Source organism: Halyomorpha halys, unplaced genomic scaffold (assembly GCF_000696795.3).
Source record: "Halyomorpha halys isolate HHAL.00 unplaced genomic scaffold, Hhal_1.1 Scaffold67.1, whole genome shotgun sequence".
Classification (NCBI taxonomy): Eukaryota; Metazoa; Arthropoda; class Insecta; order Hemiptera; family Pentatomidae; genus Halyomorpha; species Halyomorpha halys.
This window is the reverse complement of record NW_027111562.1, coordinates 1,085,052-1,103,247: the sequence shown is the minus strand read 5'-3', so window position 1 is coordinate 1,103,247 and position 18,196 is coordinate 1,085,052. Positions and strand designations below refer to the sequence as shown.

Sequence of the window (18,196 nt, the reverse complement as noted above, 5' to 3'; positions counted from 1 at the left end):
CCAGAACCAGATACCGTTCCTTCCATAATAAACTTCTCAACCACCCAAATCCACTTGTTTCTAACCTGGCTTCTCCTTCATTACCTAATAATCCTCCCAGGCGTCTGAAAAGAAGATGGCCTCGAGATCTTTTCCTCTAGAAATGTTATTGGAGTTCTATCAGTGGGTAGATTATCCACATGTTTTTATCATGTAACTATGCCACCTACAGCAAATTTACTTGTTGTATATATGTGTATACAGTTGTAAATATCAATAAATAAATTATTAAAAAAAAAAAATGATGAATTTTTGTTAGTAACTTTGTTAAGAATCTCTTAATTACTTAAGTAGTTCACTATTTGATTAACTAAAAACTGTAATAAGGGACATATATTCTATCCTATTGTTTTAGCAATCGTTTACAGTTTACTTTCTTCAGAATTACAAAATTGTTAATTAAAAACAGAATAGATGTCCCTTTCTACAGTTTTTAGTTAATCAAATAGTGAACTATTATATGTAATTAAAAGATTCTTAACAAAGCTACTAACACAAAACAAAAACTCATTACTTGAAAAACAAAAACAAAACATTCTATGTAACCTTCTCCTATTAGTTCATCTGGGCACCACTAGGGGTACAGGCTAGGGTTGCTCCAGAATAGCAGCATCACAGTTATTCAAATTATGGATATATTTTACACATATATAAATAAATAAATATATGTATTTATATATTACGTTCATTATTCTTTTTACATAAAGAATTAACGCATTCAACATGGTGTTATTGAAGTTAAAGTGTATTACTATTTCTGCCTGTGGAAGTGAAGTCATTTTTTATTATTTATAAGAATTTCTTCATTAGACCAGTTAACCATTTTTTTAAAAACTTATTATGTTTAACAAGTAACAGAAAACAACACCTATTTCCAAACAGCTCTCAGTTGTAACTAAACAAAGAACAATTGTGGAGATGCTATACGAGCGTTCTCATGAACTCCGATTTGTGAAAACAAAACCGACATTCGACTACAAATTTAGGCCAATTCGTACCAGCCAAGCCAAGCAACCTATCCACATGCCCAAGCATCCCACTAATTCGCCACGGCTTGGCAAGCGTGTAGAGACACGCTAAACTTGTTGTTCGTTAAAATAGTTTTTGTACTTTGTATTTTATCTTCTTAAATATTTTTAAATGTCTTTATTGAAATTTACAACTGTGTATTATATAATACATTCAGTAAATTTTATCTTGGTTAAAATGGAGTGTTACAGGCGTGTAGAGAAAATACCCATTGGTAGCACTCTAATGACATTTTACATTAGTAGGTCTCGTGGCCATCTTCTTTCAGGCGCCTCGGAGGATTGTCAGGAATGGAAGAGATGGAAAGGAAGATGGAATGGAATGGAAGATGCTGCTAGGTTAGAAACTAGGGGGTTTGAGTGGTTAGGGATTTATAATGGAAGGAGTGATATCTGTTTCGGGCTAGATCGGTTACATAAGAAACATTAAGGTCTTTATGTATGATTTTATTAGTGACAAAGTAAGGAGCATTGAGGATTTTACGAAGGATTTTGGATTGTAAGGATTGGATACGAGAGGCCTTATTACAGTCATGTAGATCAGTCTTCTGTAATGGATTCGGAGTTAGACCGTTTGTCTAGTAAGAGCTGTCATAGTCCAAATCGACGTGCACTTTCCTGTCTTTTCAGTATTTAAAAAGTTATTTTATCTTGTATATTAATACTGCCCAGCTCTTGGTGCCAATGTTTGCCAAAACTCCTTTTTGGAACAGCCCTGAAGGTTCCTCAACACGTTTGCCAACATGGACAAGCATATGGATGAGTTATAATTAATTAAAGAATATCTTTAACCTTTGGATTTAAGAATTAACTCTTGTTTAAGATTGTATATTTTAAATTATATCGACTTTGTGTAAATATAATGTTTCAACTCTTGTTTATTAATTTTAAGCGGTTTATATTTTATTTAACATAGCACAAATATATATTATGAAGATATTAAAAATTTTAAAAAAAATTAAATTAAAAATTTTCCGATATAAATTCTATAACGAAGGTTGAATTTAGAGGTTATGTAACACTGTTTATAAGCATGTGTATCATTTACAATCTATATTGATTATGTTTGCGTTTCTTTTAATTTCGCCTATTTTGTTTCTTTTTTTAATGAAAATACATCGAATCTTATGTAATAGCCAAAAATATTCAAAAGAATAAAACAAGAGGGTGGATAACGATAGTTATCCTAGTATTGGATTTGTAGCAATTTACAAACGTATAGATCCAATATAACATATCTTAATAGTTTATAAATAGCTTTCATAATATGACCTATATTATTTGATTGAAATTACATATTAATTTTAGATAACTTATTACTATGTTTAATAGTATTAAAATTATCAATTAAATGATACCTCACGAAGATCTAAAGAATCGAATCTCCTTCCAATAAGCATACTTATGAAATAGTTAAATTCAGCCGAATTCAATTTGTCAAATACATGCCTATTTGCAATAAAATAAAGTCCTTTGACTCTTTCCACATCTATATCCTTGTAAGTTCGTTTTGTGGATTCAAAGCGACGCGGGATGATCGTTGGTCTCACTACATTTGCAATGTTCTTCAAGGCGCTTGTGAATTGTCTCGATAGAATTCCTCCTAATGCCATGGTTTTTAAGATGTTCTATGTTCTGTGAGTAAACTGCCAATGTTTTTTTTTCCCCTTGTACTTGAACTTAAATTTTTATGTGAAATTTTAATTACTTCATACTGCTCAGCTGTTTATTAACATAAAAAAAATTATTATTTGTTCTTTTAAGATTAATATTATGAGATTTTTTATTATCGGTGAGCTTTGGAAAAAAAATAAATTAAAGTGTATTAGGAGTAGATTTTTCTTCTGGTAATTATTTGCTTTCACTATTCCAAAAGCGGTAAAAATACTTATTGACCAGACAGTACAGATCTTTTAAAAGTGAATTACCCGCTCATTTAATAGAGAATTTTTCCCTCTAGGCGGGAATTCAATAGGGGACAGAACGTAATACTTGAGTTAACAACAGCACTTACTAGACTAACGGTCTAAACTTCCAATTCATTACAAAAGACTGATCTACATGACTGTAATAAGGCCAATCTGGACATAACGGAGTTGAGCTTTGTGGCTCCACTTCGAATTCCTCTCGTATCCAATCCTTACAATCCAAAATCCTTCGTAAAATCTTCAGTGTTCCTTACTTTGTCACAAATAAAATGATACATAAAGGCCATATGTAACCGATCTAGCTCGAACCAGTTATCACTCCTTCCCTTATTAACTCCCTAACCATCCAAATCTACTGGTTTCCAACCTTTCTTCCTCTTCCATTCCTGACAATCCTGCGAGGCGTCTGAAGAGATGTCCACGAGATCTGGTGAGTATAACTTCATCAGAGTGCTATTAATGGATAGTTTCTCTACACGCCTGTAACACCTTTTTTTACTCCATATACATGTAACTCCTGTAAAGACGTTTTGGCAAACATTGGCACCAAGAGCTGGGCAGTATTAATATACAAGATAAAATATATTTTTCTATTTTATAGTTTAGAACCCCTGTCGAACAGATCGCCTACATTGGACTACATCTGGACAAACGATTAACCTGGAATCCTCACACAAGACTGAAAAGACAGGAAACGTCGATTTGGACTATGACCGCTCTTACTAGACAAACGGTCTAAACTTCCAATTCATTACAAAAGACTGATCTACATGACTGTAATAAGGCCTCTCGTATTCAATCCTTACAATCCAAAATTTGTCACAAATAAAATTATATATAAAGACCTTAATGTTCCCTATGTAACCGATCTAGCCCGAACCAGTTATCACTCCTTCCATTATTAACTCTCTAACAACTCAAACCCCCTAGTTTGTAATCTTGCATCCTCTTCCATTCCTGACAATCCTGCGAGGCGCCTGAAGAGATGTCCACGAGACCTGCTAATGTATAACTTCATCAGAGTGCTATTAATGGATAGTTTCTCTACACGCATGTAACTCTTCATAATAACATACACCAAATTTACTAAATGTATAATTATGTACAGTTGTAAATTTCAAAGTAAATAATATAAAAAATTTATTATTAACTTATTTTTGGTTGAGAGTCGAGTTAGGGCCATCAGAAAATAGAAGTCAACCCGCTTAGGCTGGGATCGAGGCGGCTTCACTGCAGACATGATGTTGCTTAGGTGGTACCTCATTTCACTAAGCTAGAACGGTTTCATTTGAGTTAGGTTTAATTAGCGTTACATTTCTCAATGGGGGATCTAGACCTTATTTATCCCCTCTCCCTTGCCTTTTTTGTAATACCATTAACAATAACAAAAGATTTTTCTCGTCCTTTACGTCTTCGACCGAATATGGCTTCCTGGTCCAGGTCCCCTTCTTGGGTTCAGGTCACAGGACACAATGCACAGCGTATTTAGACTCCTTGAAAAGCTTCTCCTAAATCGTCAGGTGCAGTGATAATGCAAATTCTCGTGTTTCATATCATCAAGGCCTTTAATCTTTTAAATGCAGGATCGGTCCTGACCACATGCTCAGAGTTTTCCTGCCCGAAGAAATTGTGAACCCAATTGTATTCTTGACTCATTTCGCCTGTAGTCTATATTTTGTGGTGGGTATTTATTTTCTGTTTCTGAGTCTGCTCCATCTTTAATTATATCCTTCAGGATCTTCTGCTGTCATTTGTTTGGGTTTTTCCGCATAGTCCCATCTGGAGATTTTCCGATAATCCTGCTGAATCTTCTAACTTGTCGGTACACTTGACCCCATCTTGTTGGACATGATCTTGAGGTACCACACTCGCTGAAACTTGCAGGGCTTTGAGTGAAATTTATCTATATGCTCAAAAAATAAATAGAAGCAAAGGCATCCTCTGATTTGATACCAGTGTATTTCGCTACCTCTCGACGAGGTTTCGGAACCAGAACGTGGTATGATTTAGAGTATTTTCCACAATTCCTTTATTAATTGTAATTGAGGCTGGATACCGGAAATTTTCCTATAATCCTGCCGAATCTTCTCTTTTATATACTTATACTGATAAGGAAGTACTTTCCTACCGTTGGTTCACGCCTAGAATCAACGTGGGTCCTCCCCGACTACTGGATCTCACAGTTCCCCACGGGGCATGGGGGCTTCTGAGCTTAGCTCGCCGAAGATGGCATAAACATCGATCATCTCTGCCCAATTTGTCAGGTTCCTGAGACCGCCGAGCACGTCGTACTTGCCTGTACCGCCTAAGAAGCACTGAGAGCCAAGATGATGAGGGAAACAGGACTCTATGTTCTGACTGAGAGCGATCTTCCTGAGCTGATGAAGAAAGAAAACTACCCGCACTACAAGACATTCGTGTATGGGTGGAAGGAGGCTGTGGGCTCTACTCACTTCTCCCTGGGTAGGAGAGAATAAGCTACACCAGCAAGCCCTCAGTAGAAGAGCAAGATTTATTTTGTAGCAAGAGCAAGCTGTGTGCAGAGCTATGTAATGTTTGTCATATGCAGCAATGAGTTGTACACACTGCTGCGAACACCCGTATTGTCTAATAGGCAGGGTAGGGTGATAAATAAATAAATAAATACTTGATATACGTTACGTAAGCATACTGATATACTTGGTCACTTCTTGTAGAAGATGATCGTGAAGTACCGGCTCCTATAGAATCTGTACCGCTTTGAGCAAAGTTTATCTATATGCCCAGATAATTCGAAACAGAGCCGTCCTCTGAATCGACGATCGCCTATTGGTAAACTCTAGGCGTTTCCGAAACCAGAACGTGGTATACTTTAGAATACTCTCCGCAGATCCTTTTTTTTATCCTAATTTTGATTGGATACCCGAGGAGTACAATAGCCCCTAAAAATTGAAAATTGTCTATGATGAATGACGTTCATTTAATTTAACTTTTGTATGATAGGGTCCCCTCTCGTCCCCCCCCCCTGAATTACTGTACTTGTTATTGTTGGGTTGTAAAATAAGTTCGTAGCGTTTTTCAATATTTCAATAATCCTCTCTCTGTTTATTAAATCATGTCCACTTGGTCAATAATGTTTACATATTCTAAAAAAAGGATTAGTTAAGGAGCTTTTATGCATCAGTTTCAACCGATATTCTATATCCTATCCTAAACAGAAATTCCAAACTAAAACCAGAAACAAGTGTTCTTATATTTAAAACAATCCTCAGGCCACTGCTGATGTACGGCTGTGAAGTCTGGGGAGCGGCATCCTTTACGAAAAGGAAAAAATTACAATCTTTTCAAAATAAAGTCCTAAGAATAGCAGTTAATCCTCCTTGGTTCATAATAAATAGCCAATTGCATCGCGAATTACAAGTGGAGTCAATAGAGGATTACATCAAAAAGACGGTTCATGAAGTTCCCCACTCCCAGTTGCCGACAGTTAAAGCAGGAGTGACCTACAACCTGGGAAACCCAACCTCAACCCGAAGACTGAAGCCCAGACTGTTGCAGGACATTCTTTTATAAATTTTTAATAAATGTAAAATTAATTCATAGTCACACTACCTCTATTTACTTATTATTATTCATTTTTTCTCTCTTTTCTTCTCTCTTCCCTTTTTCAAATTAACTTGTTTCTTTTTACTATTAGAGGGCAACTGTTTGTTTGTACCAATATCATTATTTTTTGTTATTAACTTTACGTTCCTTTTTTATGAAGAAGCATTATTCTTATCTATTTTTTTTTCTTCTTTTAATAATAATATTGTATATAGTTAGGGATGTTTTTTGTACGAGACTTTACTCCCCCCATAATCAACTGTTTATATCAACATTGTTATATCAACCATGTAAGGCCCACCAGGCCGATCTAGTATAAAAATAAAATAAACCGATATTCCTTATTATTAAGTGGTATTTTGTTTGCTCAAAATAGAAGAGAAAAAAATTCATTTTCGTCATTGAATGGTTGACCTTTTCTTGATATTTAAATTACCTTGAAATCCGCTGCATAAACGGTTAACAAAATTTATAATGTGTATGGTGATGATGCCTTTGGACAAATCACGGTCCGTAAGTGGTTTGCTCCGTTCAGAACCGGAAATTTTGACTTGGAAGACACAAAGCGCTCGTCCTTCAACTGTTGATGATGACCAAATTCAAGCATTGGTCACAGACAATCCTCACTCTACGACACGGGATATCAAAGAAACCCTAAACATATCTCATACAAGTGTCTCAAATCATTTTTGTCTCATCATCGCAAAGGCATTTCCATCACTATAAGGTCCAATAAGAAATGATTGAACCACAATAAGAAATGATTGAACAGGCGGGATTTAAAGGTAGGGAGGGTATCGGAGCGATGGATGCTGGAAGGGATGGAGTTCCATAAGGATGAGGCTCGGATAATGAAAGATCTATCGAAAGCAGCGGTTCGGTGGGGCCTTGTGTGTATATCTGAAGACTGTGAATGGGTATTGCGGGAACCAATAGAGGATTTGAATTGAAGGAGCTCGTAGATGTATGATGGATGGCGGGGTTGGATGACTTAGAAGATGAAGGATGCCAGGAAATACTTACGACGGTAGGAAGGATAAAGCCACTTCAACTCTGCATAAAAACGGGAAACAGGGGTGTCCCTAGGAATACCGAAGATGAATCGTACACAGCAATTTATCAAACGTTTTAATTTCGCCTCAAGATCCCCAGAGAGAATAAATTAAAATTTTTAATTGAATTTCTATTTAAATTGAAAACTTCATTAGAGAAAAGACCTTTAAGTTGTCATGAAATGCCCATGCTTTCTATGATCAATCGATCACCGTGAAAATTAGATCAAAATAGTTAGACTCACCATGTGTCTCTAGTCTTCTGGGCCAAGGGTTCCGGAGGTAATCGGGTGTCACTACCTACTGCTTCTTGCCAAACTGGTGTCATTTGAACTTTGAATCTTCTTTTCTAAAGTATTTTTGATATCTAAAGCTTACAGTTTATAAATATAGTGGAATTACATAATTTTTTTTCCACGACTTTTAAATAGATTGTTAATACCATATGATTTTAATGAATACCTCTTTTATTTATTAAAAATACCATGTGATATCAGAAAATTTTAGTTTTTTAAATCTTTAATTTCACTTCAGGATCAGTAAACTAGTAAACTTAAAAAAATAAAAAAATTTCAGAACAATAAATTGATACCGGATATATTCTTTTTTAAAAAAGTCCAAAGTCCAACCAAATCAGGAAAACTTTATTTCATTTTTTCTAAGAAGATTCCTTAGCATACAAGTTGTTGTGGTTGCTGAAGACCTTCGGTCAATAAACAGAAATAGCCAATGGCGATCAGAAAGAAACTGGAGGGTCCTCCTATACATAGGAAAAATAATATTAAAATACGTTTACAGGAGGCAGTGAATATCTTAATAATTACCAAAACTGGAAAAAATAATAAAATTATATATTTTACAAACTATTATGAAATAATGAATGGAATATGGGGCCCACGTTGCAGGGCTTCGTCAGATACATAGTTGATATAGTTAAAAAAACATAAGTGGAAAATAGCAGGTGTATACAATGAAAAATAAAATTTAATAAGAAACATTAAAGGTTGTAAACATTAAATAAAAACGGATAGATAAGAGATAAAATAAGAGAAGAAATATTAAAGAAAGAGATGAAAAAAGAAAAGAATAAAATCAAATGATGAGGCAGAATTCATACTTGTTTTGATGGAAGTCAAAGTCAAAGTGAGCCGTTTGTATTGGGAGGAGTGGGGATGACAGTTTAGCACGCCACATAATAACGGAAATTTTTTTTTTAATTTTAAAGTAAACATTGTAAAAAAATTTTAAATTAGGTAAACAATAAATGGTAATATACATAATAGAGGGGGAGAAGAGATATTTACAAAATTATAAAAAAATTAAAATTAAAAATAAAAAACAAAAAAATCATATATAGAAAAATAAAGTATAAAATAATGGAATGCAATATGTGTAAGTGATTAAGAAAGACTGACAGGACTCAAATATTACTATTTGAGTTTTTTTTTACCGCACCTGGACCATATTCCATTCATTAATACACACGTTCAATCAACAATCTTCCACTATTATGAACTAATAATAATCGTGTTGGCTGGTATTGAATATCTCCCGAGGCACAGCAATGTGGCCACAATTTTGAGTTGATATGATATGATAACAGCCAATATTATAAGTACAACACAAATATGCTCTTTCAAAAAAGGTTCACTCTATGGGGATGAATCAATTATTACGGACCATACTGTGCATTATAATACACCAGATATCCTCCCTAAAGATTTTTTAAATTATTTATTTAATGTAATTTACAACTGTACAAAATAATACAATAGGTAAATATGTAGTACGTTTCATATACACTTGAAAATCTTGGGAAGGAACCACCCATTGGTGGTACTTCAAACATTAATTTAAATTAGACGGTCCCGTGGCCATCTTCTTTTCAGACGCCTCGGAGGATTATCAGGGATTGTTAAGGATGAAAGATTAAGAATTAATGGGTTAGGATGGTTAAGGAGTTGGGAATGAAAAGACGCATATCTGTTTTGGGTCAAATCTGCAACGAATGGGACCTAAAGATTAAAGTGCAAAAAAAGCTGAACTTATTGAAATCGGGATTCTCAACGATAAGAACATAAGCTCCACTGTGGCAGAAAAACTCAGGAAATATCTGGAACTGGCTATGGAATTGAAGGAATCATATCATTTCGAATATTATCACTATCATTCGAATTATAATATCAACCAATGCTTAAAAAGGCTCAATAGTCAGTTCTCGTATTGTCCGACAATTTTTAATTATTCCAAAAAATCATAAGAAGGTGATACTCAACGTATAATAAAAGGCAGTAATAATATATAATAATAAATTATAATTAACGCTATTTCAGAATTAGCTTAGAGGAAGTGTTACAAATATGGGCAGTACTTACAATATGGTCTACCAAAGTTCATAAAGTTCTATATACTACACTATACTTGTGAGAGGATGAATCACTCAATCAGTCGTGCGCGCTCACTGAGAGAACGCAGAGTCTGGATTTTGGACTTTTTTTATTGCAGAAGTAGCAACAGTGCTATCTGCTGGTCTATACTATAACTACAGCCACCAGGATCATGGTGAACCGACATGACGAACCTAGCTACCGCAACGTGAACTGCGTTCACCACACAGATATCGTATTTTTCAATACATGTATATATATTGCTCCTTCTAAATAATTTAGCTGGTATATGACCAGTTATTATATTTCTAAATTTATTACTTGAATCAATAAAGGTTACAAAATTAATCTTCTGATCCATTAAAACCTAACATCTTGCATCAATAATATTCTTAATATTCAATCCTTCGATAACGTTTAATAACCCAGAGAACCGACTTGATAAATCAGTGAGCTAACTTCCTCTTCAGTGAGTAACAATTTACGTAGTGGATCAGTACATTCTAATGTTATTTTTGGAAATGTATGTTGGTTTTCTATTTTACTCTGTCTTCTCCAGATGTCTCCTCCTTCCTAAACCTTTTCTTCATTCCTTAAGGACTTTCAGAAAGTTCTTGTAGGACTTGCTATCCTCTCCACGTCTATTTAGTGAAGTTTCCTTCTTGCAAGGACCTACAACTACGAGAGTAAGTCAATTATTATCTGCAATATAGTTATAAAATTTTATTGTAATCAAAGAGGAAACTTACAAGTACATCATTTTTCGACATAGCACCCTTGCTTTTCAACGCACTTGGTTCATCGTTGTACAAACTTCATGATGCCCTCATAGAAGAAGGTTTTCGGTTGAGCTGCGAGCCAAGAAGGCACCGCTTCTTTCATTTCTTCGTCCGAGGTAAACCGACGGCCTCTTTGAGTAGACCAAACAAGTGATAGTCGATTGTTTGTGTGCCAGAAACTTTTGGTTCTGAAAATCGCTATGGTAACGAACAGGACAACTTCGTAGACAGCGTTATTACTAATGATGAAACATGGATCCATCATTACGAGTCGGAGAGTATGAAATGGAAACATTGAAATTCGCCATGCAAGAAAAAGTTCGTACGGTTTTTGGGACTCACAAGATCCGGGTACAATTGTCCAGGTACATGTTCTGACTATCACTTGTTTAGTCCACTCAAAGAGGCATCAAGGGGCCATCGATTTACCTCGGACGAAGCAATGAAAGAAGCTGTGCATTCCTGGTTTATCAACTCAACCGAAAACCTTCTTCTATGAGACCATCATGAAGCTTGTACCACGATGGACCAAGAGCGTTTAAAAGCAAGGAGTCAAAAAATGATACTGTAAGTTTCCTATTTGATTACAATAAAATTTAATTAATATATAGCCGATAATAATTGACTTACCTTCGTAGATCCTGTAGTACTTAGCATCCCCTTCACGTCCAATAGACTGGTTCCTTACGGAGTGAAGTTTCCATCCTGCGAGGATTTACGGCTATTTCCGTGAAACTCATCCAGTCATTCTGTAATTGTAATTTTGAGACTACAATTACAAGGTAGAATTACCAATTACACTTTTATATAATTGTTATTTTTCCCCTACAATTCCAAGTAATCATAATACAATTACAAGTTGTTGTAACTACAAATACATAACACCAAAATAAAAAAAAAAATGTTTTACTATGGCTCTAAAATATAAAAATGACATCCAGTTCAAGATTGCCTTAGGCTTATTGATATAGTCTGAGGCCTTTTGATGTCAGTGCACATCACCTCTTAAATTGTTGCCTGACTACATTCTTAATGAGAATATTATATACAAAGTAGTTGGAGAGAAGACAAGGGAATAGCAACAGTCCTGTTTGGAATTGAAGTAACTCTACCACATAAAAGAAGGATAACACTTCATCCTTTCTACTAATGGATTGGTCCCAGAGGAGACGATTAGAAATTGCAAAGAACTGGTACATCCTAATTATATCCTGGAAGTAGGGCAAAACGTAATGACATAGGGACAGCCAGCATTGTCGGGAAATGTGCCCAACTGATGAATTCATTATTGAGGAAGTGCGAAATTTTTTTTTCTTTTCTTTTTTTTTTTATTGATATTTACTACTGTATACATATATACATATCAAGTAAATTTGATGTAAGTGATATTATGACATGATAAGAAAATGTGGAGAATCTACCCATTGATAGAGCTCCAAAAACATTTCTAAGGGAGAAGATCTCGAGGCCATCTTCTTTTCAGACGTCTAGGAGGATTATTAGGTAGGGAAGGAGAAGCCAGGTTAGAACTGAGTTGGTTTGAGTGGTTGGGAAGTTTATTATGGAAGGATTGGTATCTGGTTCTGGCCAAATCGGCAACATAGGGGACATTGAGGTCCTGATGGATGATTTGATTTGTGACAAAGTAAGGAGCATTAAGGATTTTACGAGGGATTTTGGACTGTAAGGATTGGATTCGAGAGGAATTAGATGGTTTAGTGGAGCCCCATAGCTCAACTCCGCATGTCCAAATAGGCCTTATAATAGTCATGTAGATCAGTCTTTTGTAATGGATTGGAAGTTTGGACCGTTTGTCTAGTAAATGTTGTAATAGTCGGAATTGACGAGCAGTTTCCTGTCTTTTCAGTGTTGTATGAGGTTTTCATGTCAGTCGTTTGTCCAGATTTCGTCCTAAGTAACAGATCTAGATCTGTTCAACAGGAATGAGTGGGGTATTATTAAAAGATACTGTTGGGCAAGACGAAGGTTTAGGACGAAGGGTAAATGTGATTTGGTGGGATTTATTGGAATTTATTTTAATCCTCCAGTTTTTGCACCATTCTTCGAGGGTGGTGATGTGGGATTGGAGGAATTGGGATACAATGGAAGGATCATTATTCACTGAGAATAGACATGTGTCATCGGCAAACGTGGTGAGAATAGTGTTAGGATGGGTTGGTATGTCAGCTGTAAAAACTGTATAAAGGATAGGACCAAGGATACTACCCTGAGGTACACCATCAGACTGAGGAAACAGGGATGAATAAGCGCTGTTGTGATTTGCTTGAAATAACCTGTCTGAGAGATAAGAACGGATCATGAGATAATATGTAGGGGGTAGAAATTTACGGATCTTGTATAGCAGTCCTGGGTGCCAGACTCGATCAAATGCGAAATTCTAAAATAATAATAAATAAAAACACAAACTGAATGAAATTCTCTTTTTTTTTGTTTTAAAGTCTCGTTCTCGATGAATTAGGAAATGTTTTTCTTATTGTTTTAATACATACCTTTTTCTTCAACCTACATCTCTGCTTGCAGGATATGCGAGACTTGGGGAGTTCCTTTGGCTTCATCCTTGGAAAAAATTCCGACATGTCATCTTTCACGATAGCGGAAAATTCTGAATAAGATATTCTTCCATCGTTGTCTCTGTCCCTAGCGCGAAAGAATTGTTCAACTTTCCTGCTCCCCGCTTGAAAAAATCCAAGATAGAACAGAGCCTCCTTGAGCTCATGTAAAGATATATAGTGATCAGAGTCTTTATCGAACTTGCAAAATGCATATGCCAACGTTTCGTTCGTCTGTTCATACCGAACTTTGTTTAAGTGGTCCATGATATCCGAGAATGAGACGTACTCGTCTCTGTTAGTGTCCAGCTGTCTGAATAACTGAAACGTAATAATTCATCATTCATCATTTTCAAGGAAGAGATTCGTTTATATATTGTATAATTGTATGTTTATTTATGATTAATTAATCAAACATTATTATAGAAATTTGTTAATTAATTATAATAACCTTAGGGTAAATCCATGAAAAACGTCAAGTTCCTGTCTCGAGCAGTATTAGGGCGTCCTGCTTCGTATAATTATTTTTTTTTTTACATCTTTATTGAAATTTACAACTATACATAATGATATATCAAGGAAATTTGATGTAAATTTATAATGGAGCAATACAGGCGTGTAGAGAAACTACACATTGGTAGCACTCTAATAACGTTTTTACATCAGAAGGTCTCGTTGCTATCTTCTTTTCAGGTGTCTTGGAGGATTGTTAGGCAAAATGAAGCAAGGTTAGAAAATTGAGAGTTTATAATGTAAGGCCTATGGAAAATAGAGATCTTTATGGATGATTTTATTTTTGACAAAGTAAGGAGCATTGGTCATGGTCACTCGAGCGTCATGCGAAAAAAATTCAAACATGCCATAGAGCAATGGAGAGGACCATGCTAGGCAAATGAAGAAACCAAAAGCTCAGTAGCCTATCAATAAGGAAAGATACCGGGGTCACAGATGTAATCTCAATAGGCTAATGAGGAAGAATGACGAAAACTGGGCCAAGAAACTAATAGAGTCAGATCCCCTTGGATATGAAAAAGAACCAAGGCAGTTAAAGAAGAAGGTGGGCTAACGAAGTAAAGAAGGTAGAAGGAACACTCTGGTTACGAAAAGCTAAGGACAGAAAATACTGGAATATGAAGATGAAGCAAACTCTTAGCGAATAAAGTACGGATAATCCCCGTTAAAAACTTTAATACTCCTTAAAGAAAGGTCTATATATATGTATATAAATAAAAAGTAGATGTAAATACTGCTATTATAAATGTATATAAATAAAGACTATTGTTATTATTATTATTATTACTAAGGAGCACTGAGGATTTTACGAAGGATATTGAATTGAATGCGAGAGGAATTTGAAGGTTTAGTGAAGCCCCAAAGCTCAATTCCGTAGGCTCAGATTGGCCTTACTTGTAATGAATTGGAAGTTTAGACTGTATGTCTCGTAAGTGCTATAATATTCGGAATCGACAAGCAGTTTCCTGTCTTTTCAATCTTGTGTTAAGATTCCAGGTCAGTCGTTTGTCCAGTTGTAGCCCAAGATTCGATCTGTTCGACTGAGGTAAGAGCAACATTATTGAAGGATACTGTAGGGCTGTCTGTAAGGTAGGACGGTCTTTAGGTTTACGACGAAGAGTAAAGATGATTTAAAAGGATTTATTTTAATCCTCCAATTACAACACCATTCTTCGATAGCTGTGATATGGGATTGGAGAATTGGGGATGCAATTAAAGGGTTATTATTAACTGCAAGCACACATGTGTCATCGGCATACATGGTGTAAGGATTAGTTAGGATGTCAGCTGTATAGACGGTGTAGAGGATGAGACCGAGGATACTACCTTGAGGAACACCAGCGGACTGAGAATAGAGGGATGAATAGGAACCATTGTGGTTTACTTGAAATAATCTATCAGTGAGAAAGAGATGATGAAAAATTATATAGAAGGTAGGAATTTAATTTAAAAGGAAAAAATATATCTCACTGGTTTATTTCCCTGTTTGGGGATAATTATAATCTGAATCATTAAATAATTAATTAAAATACTTTTTTATTTATTGATAGATATTACAATCTGCCAAACAGTTGTGGGCAATAGATAGTAGTGATGAATGATCATATTCATACTAAAATAAAATAAAATAAGAATAAAATTAAATAAATAAATGGGAAAAAAAAATCTCTCTTAAATATATACAAACAGAAAGATAAACAAAATGAACATAATCAAACTATGTGTATGAAAAAATAAATAAATCAAATAATATAATCTGTGACTAGAGATTTACACTCTTATATACAATATTTACAAAATGGACCTGAGGATCCCAGAGCCCACTCTATCCCCCACGTGTGAGGGGTAGAGCAGAGCTCAAAAGATCCCAGCGCATCCCTCTCGCCGCATCACTGGTAGTGAGCCATTGGAGGCTGAGCAAGTGCACTAAAGCCGCAAACACTCGACTTGAGTGGAGAATCTGGCCATTGCCAGAACACCAATTGTCCATTTTTATTTTACAATAAGTCTCTTGGTCACTGCCATTTCAACCTTCTAGGTGGGCTGTATCGATGGATGAAACTTAATAAGGTTTGAACCAAAGGATTAGGATGGTTAGATAGGTTTTGGAATTTTGAGAATTTGGTTGGTATGAGGTCAAGGACAAAAGGGATATGTAGGTTATGGTGTAGTGTTCTGTAATCATTTATTAGTAACCAGTAATAAACTACCAAAAACCTCTACCCTAGTCCTTTTTCGAATATCCTTCCGAAGTAAGGAAAAAAGTTGTTTTTTTTTCATTTTTCAATAATGATCGTGATAATTGTACAATAAGTAACAAAACGAGCCTGACTAATCTTATCCTTAAGCCTCAGTTTATGCCTGCTCTTGAATTAGACAAGTGAGAAACGCTTGGTTTATTTAATCTCTCTTTTCAGACATCCAGTATTGTATCTGGGTAAATCAAATCTAATAAATTTTTTAAGCATGCTGAAGCAGTATGTTGTATAAACAAGATCCGCGAGTAAAGACGTCAATCAATTTGTTCTTCAATTCCTTTCATCTCTTGTATTTTTGCAAATATCATGAACACTTCTATTCCTATGAAGATAAACGTTTTAAACCATTTCAGAGAAAATTAAACTAGCTTTTATTTGAGTACTCATAGACACCAGCACGTCTCATAGGTCCAGAGATGAAGATTTCTCGCAATAAATTCACTGACAACTATTTTTCCGGTATATATTTCATGAAAAGTAGCTTTTTAAAAAACCGTATCTCGGGAATTATTGAACCTAAACACTTCTATTAGGGCTCTAGTATTGTAGATAGCTTACAATAAATTTGATTTATGAAAAACTTGATTTCAGAAACCATTTGACGTACTCATGTCTGCCAGCGCTCAAATTAAAGCCAGTCAAATTTACTATAACATAGTGAATAATGTTTATCTTTTAAGGACTAGTAGTTTTTATGATATTTGACAAAATAAACTCACAAAATCTTAATTTCTAGTTGTTCTTATAAAATGTTGGATTTTTGGAAAAATATATCTCTAGATCCCTAAGACGCACATATGTCTGCCAACACTCAAAATAAAGGAAATTTAACTTACTACAAAATAGTTTATGACACTTATCTTCATCGCGGTAGTAGTTTTTATGATATTCACATATGAATATAAATTCGGCAAATGAAAATTTTTCCGAACAACTATAAATCAATATATATTAGCAAATTTCATGAAAACTATTACTCCTACGAAGTTAAACATAATAAACTATTTTATAGCTTATTAAAGTAGCTTTAATTTGAGTGCTAATAGACATCTGTACGTCAAATGATTTTTGAGATATAGATTTTTCAAAATAAACTCACTACTACTGATCTTTCAGAATGTCCCATACAACATTTTTATGAAATGTTGCTTTTTAAAAAGCTATATCTCGAGAACTATTTAACGTATATAAATCTTTTAGGGCTCATATTTTAGAAAATTTTCTCATCTTTAAATGACGTCCTCTTAGGTTTTCTTGTGTTGTTCCTACATTTTAAGATATAGAGTTACGAATGAAAAATTAATTTTTTTTATCGCTTTTAAACAGCCACCATTTTTTATTCCTCCTACCTATACTTCGCAGACTCATCAATTTCTACTAGTAATTATATATAGTTTTTATTAAAGAAATTAAAAATTGGGGTGAAATAACCGATTTTTTTCTTCTCTTGGGCTCTTGTACTATTTGACCGGTGAAAGACATTTATCACTCACTTAACGAATTAAGGTTTTTATTTGAGTTTGGAAAATTTGCTAAAAATCGATTATATGAGTAAAGTAATTATTATGCAGGATCTCCAGACACCATTTACCAAAAATAATATTGTCTAATAGGCATAGAAAGTATGAAGCAGAATCGCTTGTTCATAGGATTACCAAGGCCTGTGCTTACACAGGACAGAAGGGTTGCGTTATAGTACAAGAGCTCAGGAGGAGAAAAAAGTCGGTTATTTCACCCCAACATTTAATTTCTTTAATAAAAACTATTTATAATTAATAGTCAAAATTGATGAGTCTGCCAAGTATAGGTAGGGGGTATAAAAAATGGCGGCTGTTTAAAAGCGATAAAAAAAATTAATTTTTCATTCGGAGCTCTATATCTTAAAAAGTAGGAACAACACTAAGGAAAATCTAAGAGAGCATCATTTAAAGTAGAGCAAATTTACTAAAATGTAAGCCCTAATAGAGTTATTTACGTTCAATAGTTCTCGAGACATAGTTTTTAAAAAACAATATTTCATAATAATGTTGTATGGGACGTACTGAAATATCAGTAGT

General features: G+C 34.7%; 2 protein-coding genes across 4 annotated transcripts in view; one reads left to right on the top strand and one right to left on the bottom strand.

Annotated features, from left to right (window-relative positions):
- LOC106692687 (serine/threonine-protein phosphatase rdgC) overlaps positions 1-18,196 on the top strand; it is a gene marked incomplete at its 5' end in the record, with an annotated part of 77,743 nt that overhangs the window by 24,516 nt on the left and 35,031 nt on the right.
- Positions 8,214-18,196, bottom strand: part of LOC106692688 (calmodulin-like protein 5) — a 15,363-nt gene continuing 5,380 nt past the window's right edge. The window contains exons 2-5 of one of the 3 annotated variants that reach the window (XR_010843991.1): positions 13,309-13,689; positions 11,429-11,547; positions 10,565-10,697; positions 8,214-8,392 (exon numbers count right to left, since the gene is read on the bottom strand). Coding sequence is in view for 1 of the 3 variants with exons in the window: in XM_014438785.2 (XP_014294271.1) it covers positions 8,369-8,392; positions 13,309-13,689 (405 nt within the window). In the remaining 2 variants the exon portion in view is untranslated. The remainder of the gene's footprint in view (positions 8,393-10,564; positions 10,698-11,428; positions 11,548-13,308; positions 13,690-18,196) is intronic. The other 2 variants (XR_010843992.1, XM_014438785.2) reach the window with 2 other exon arrangements.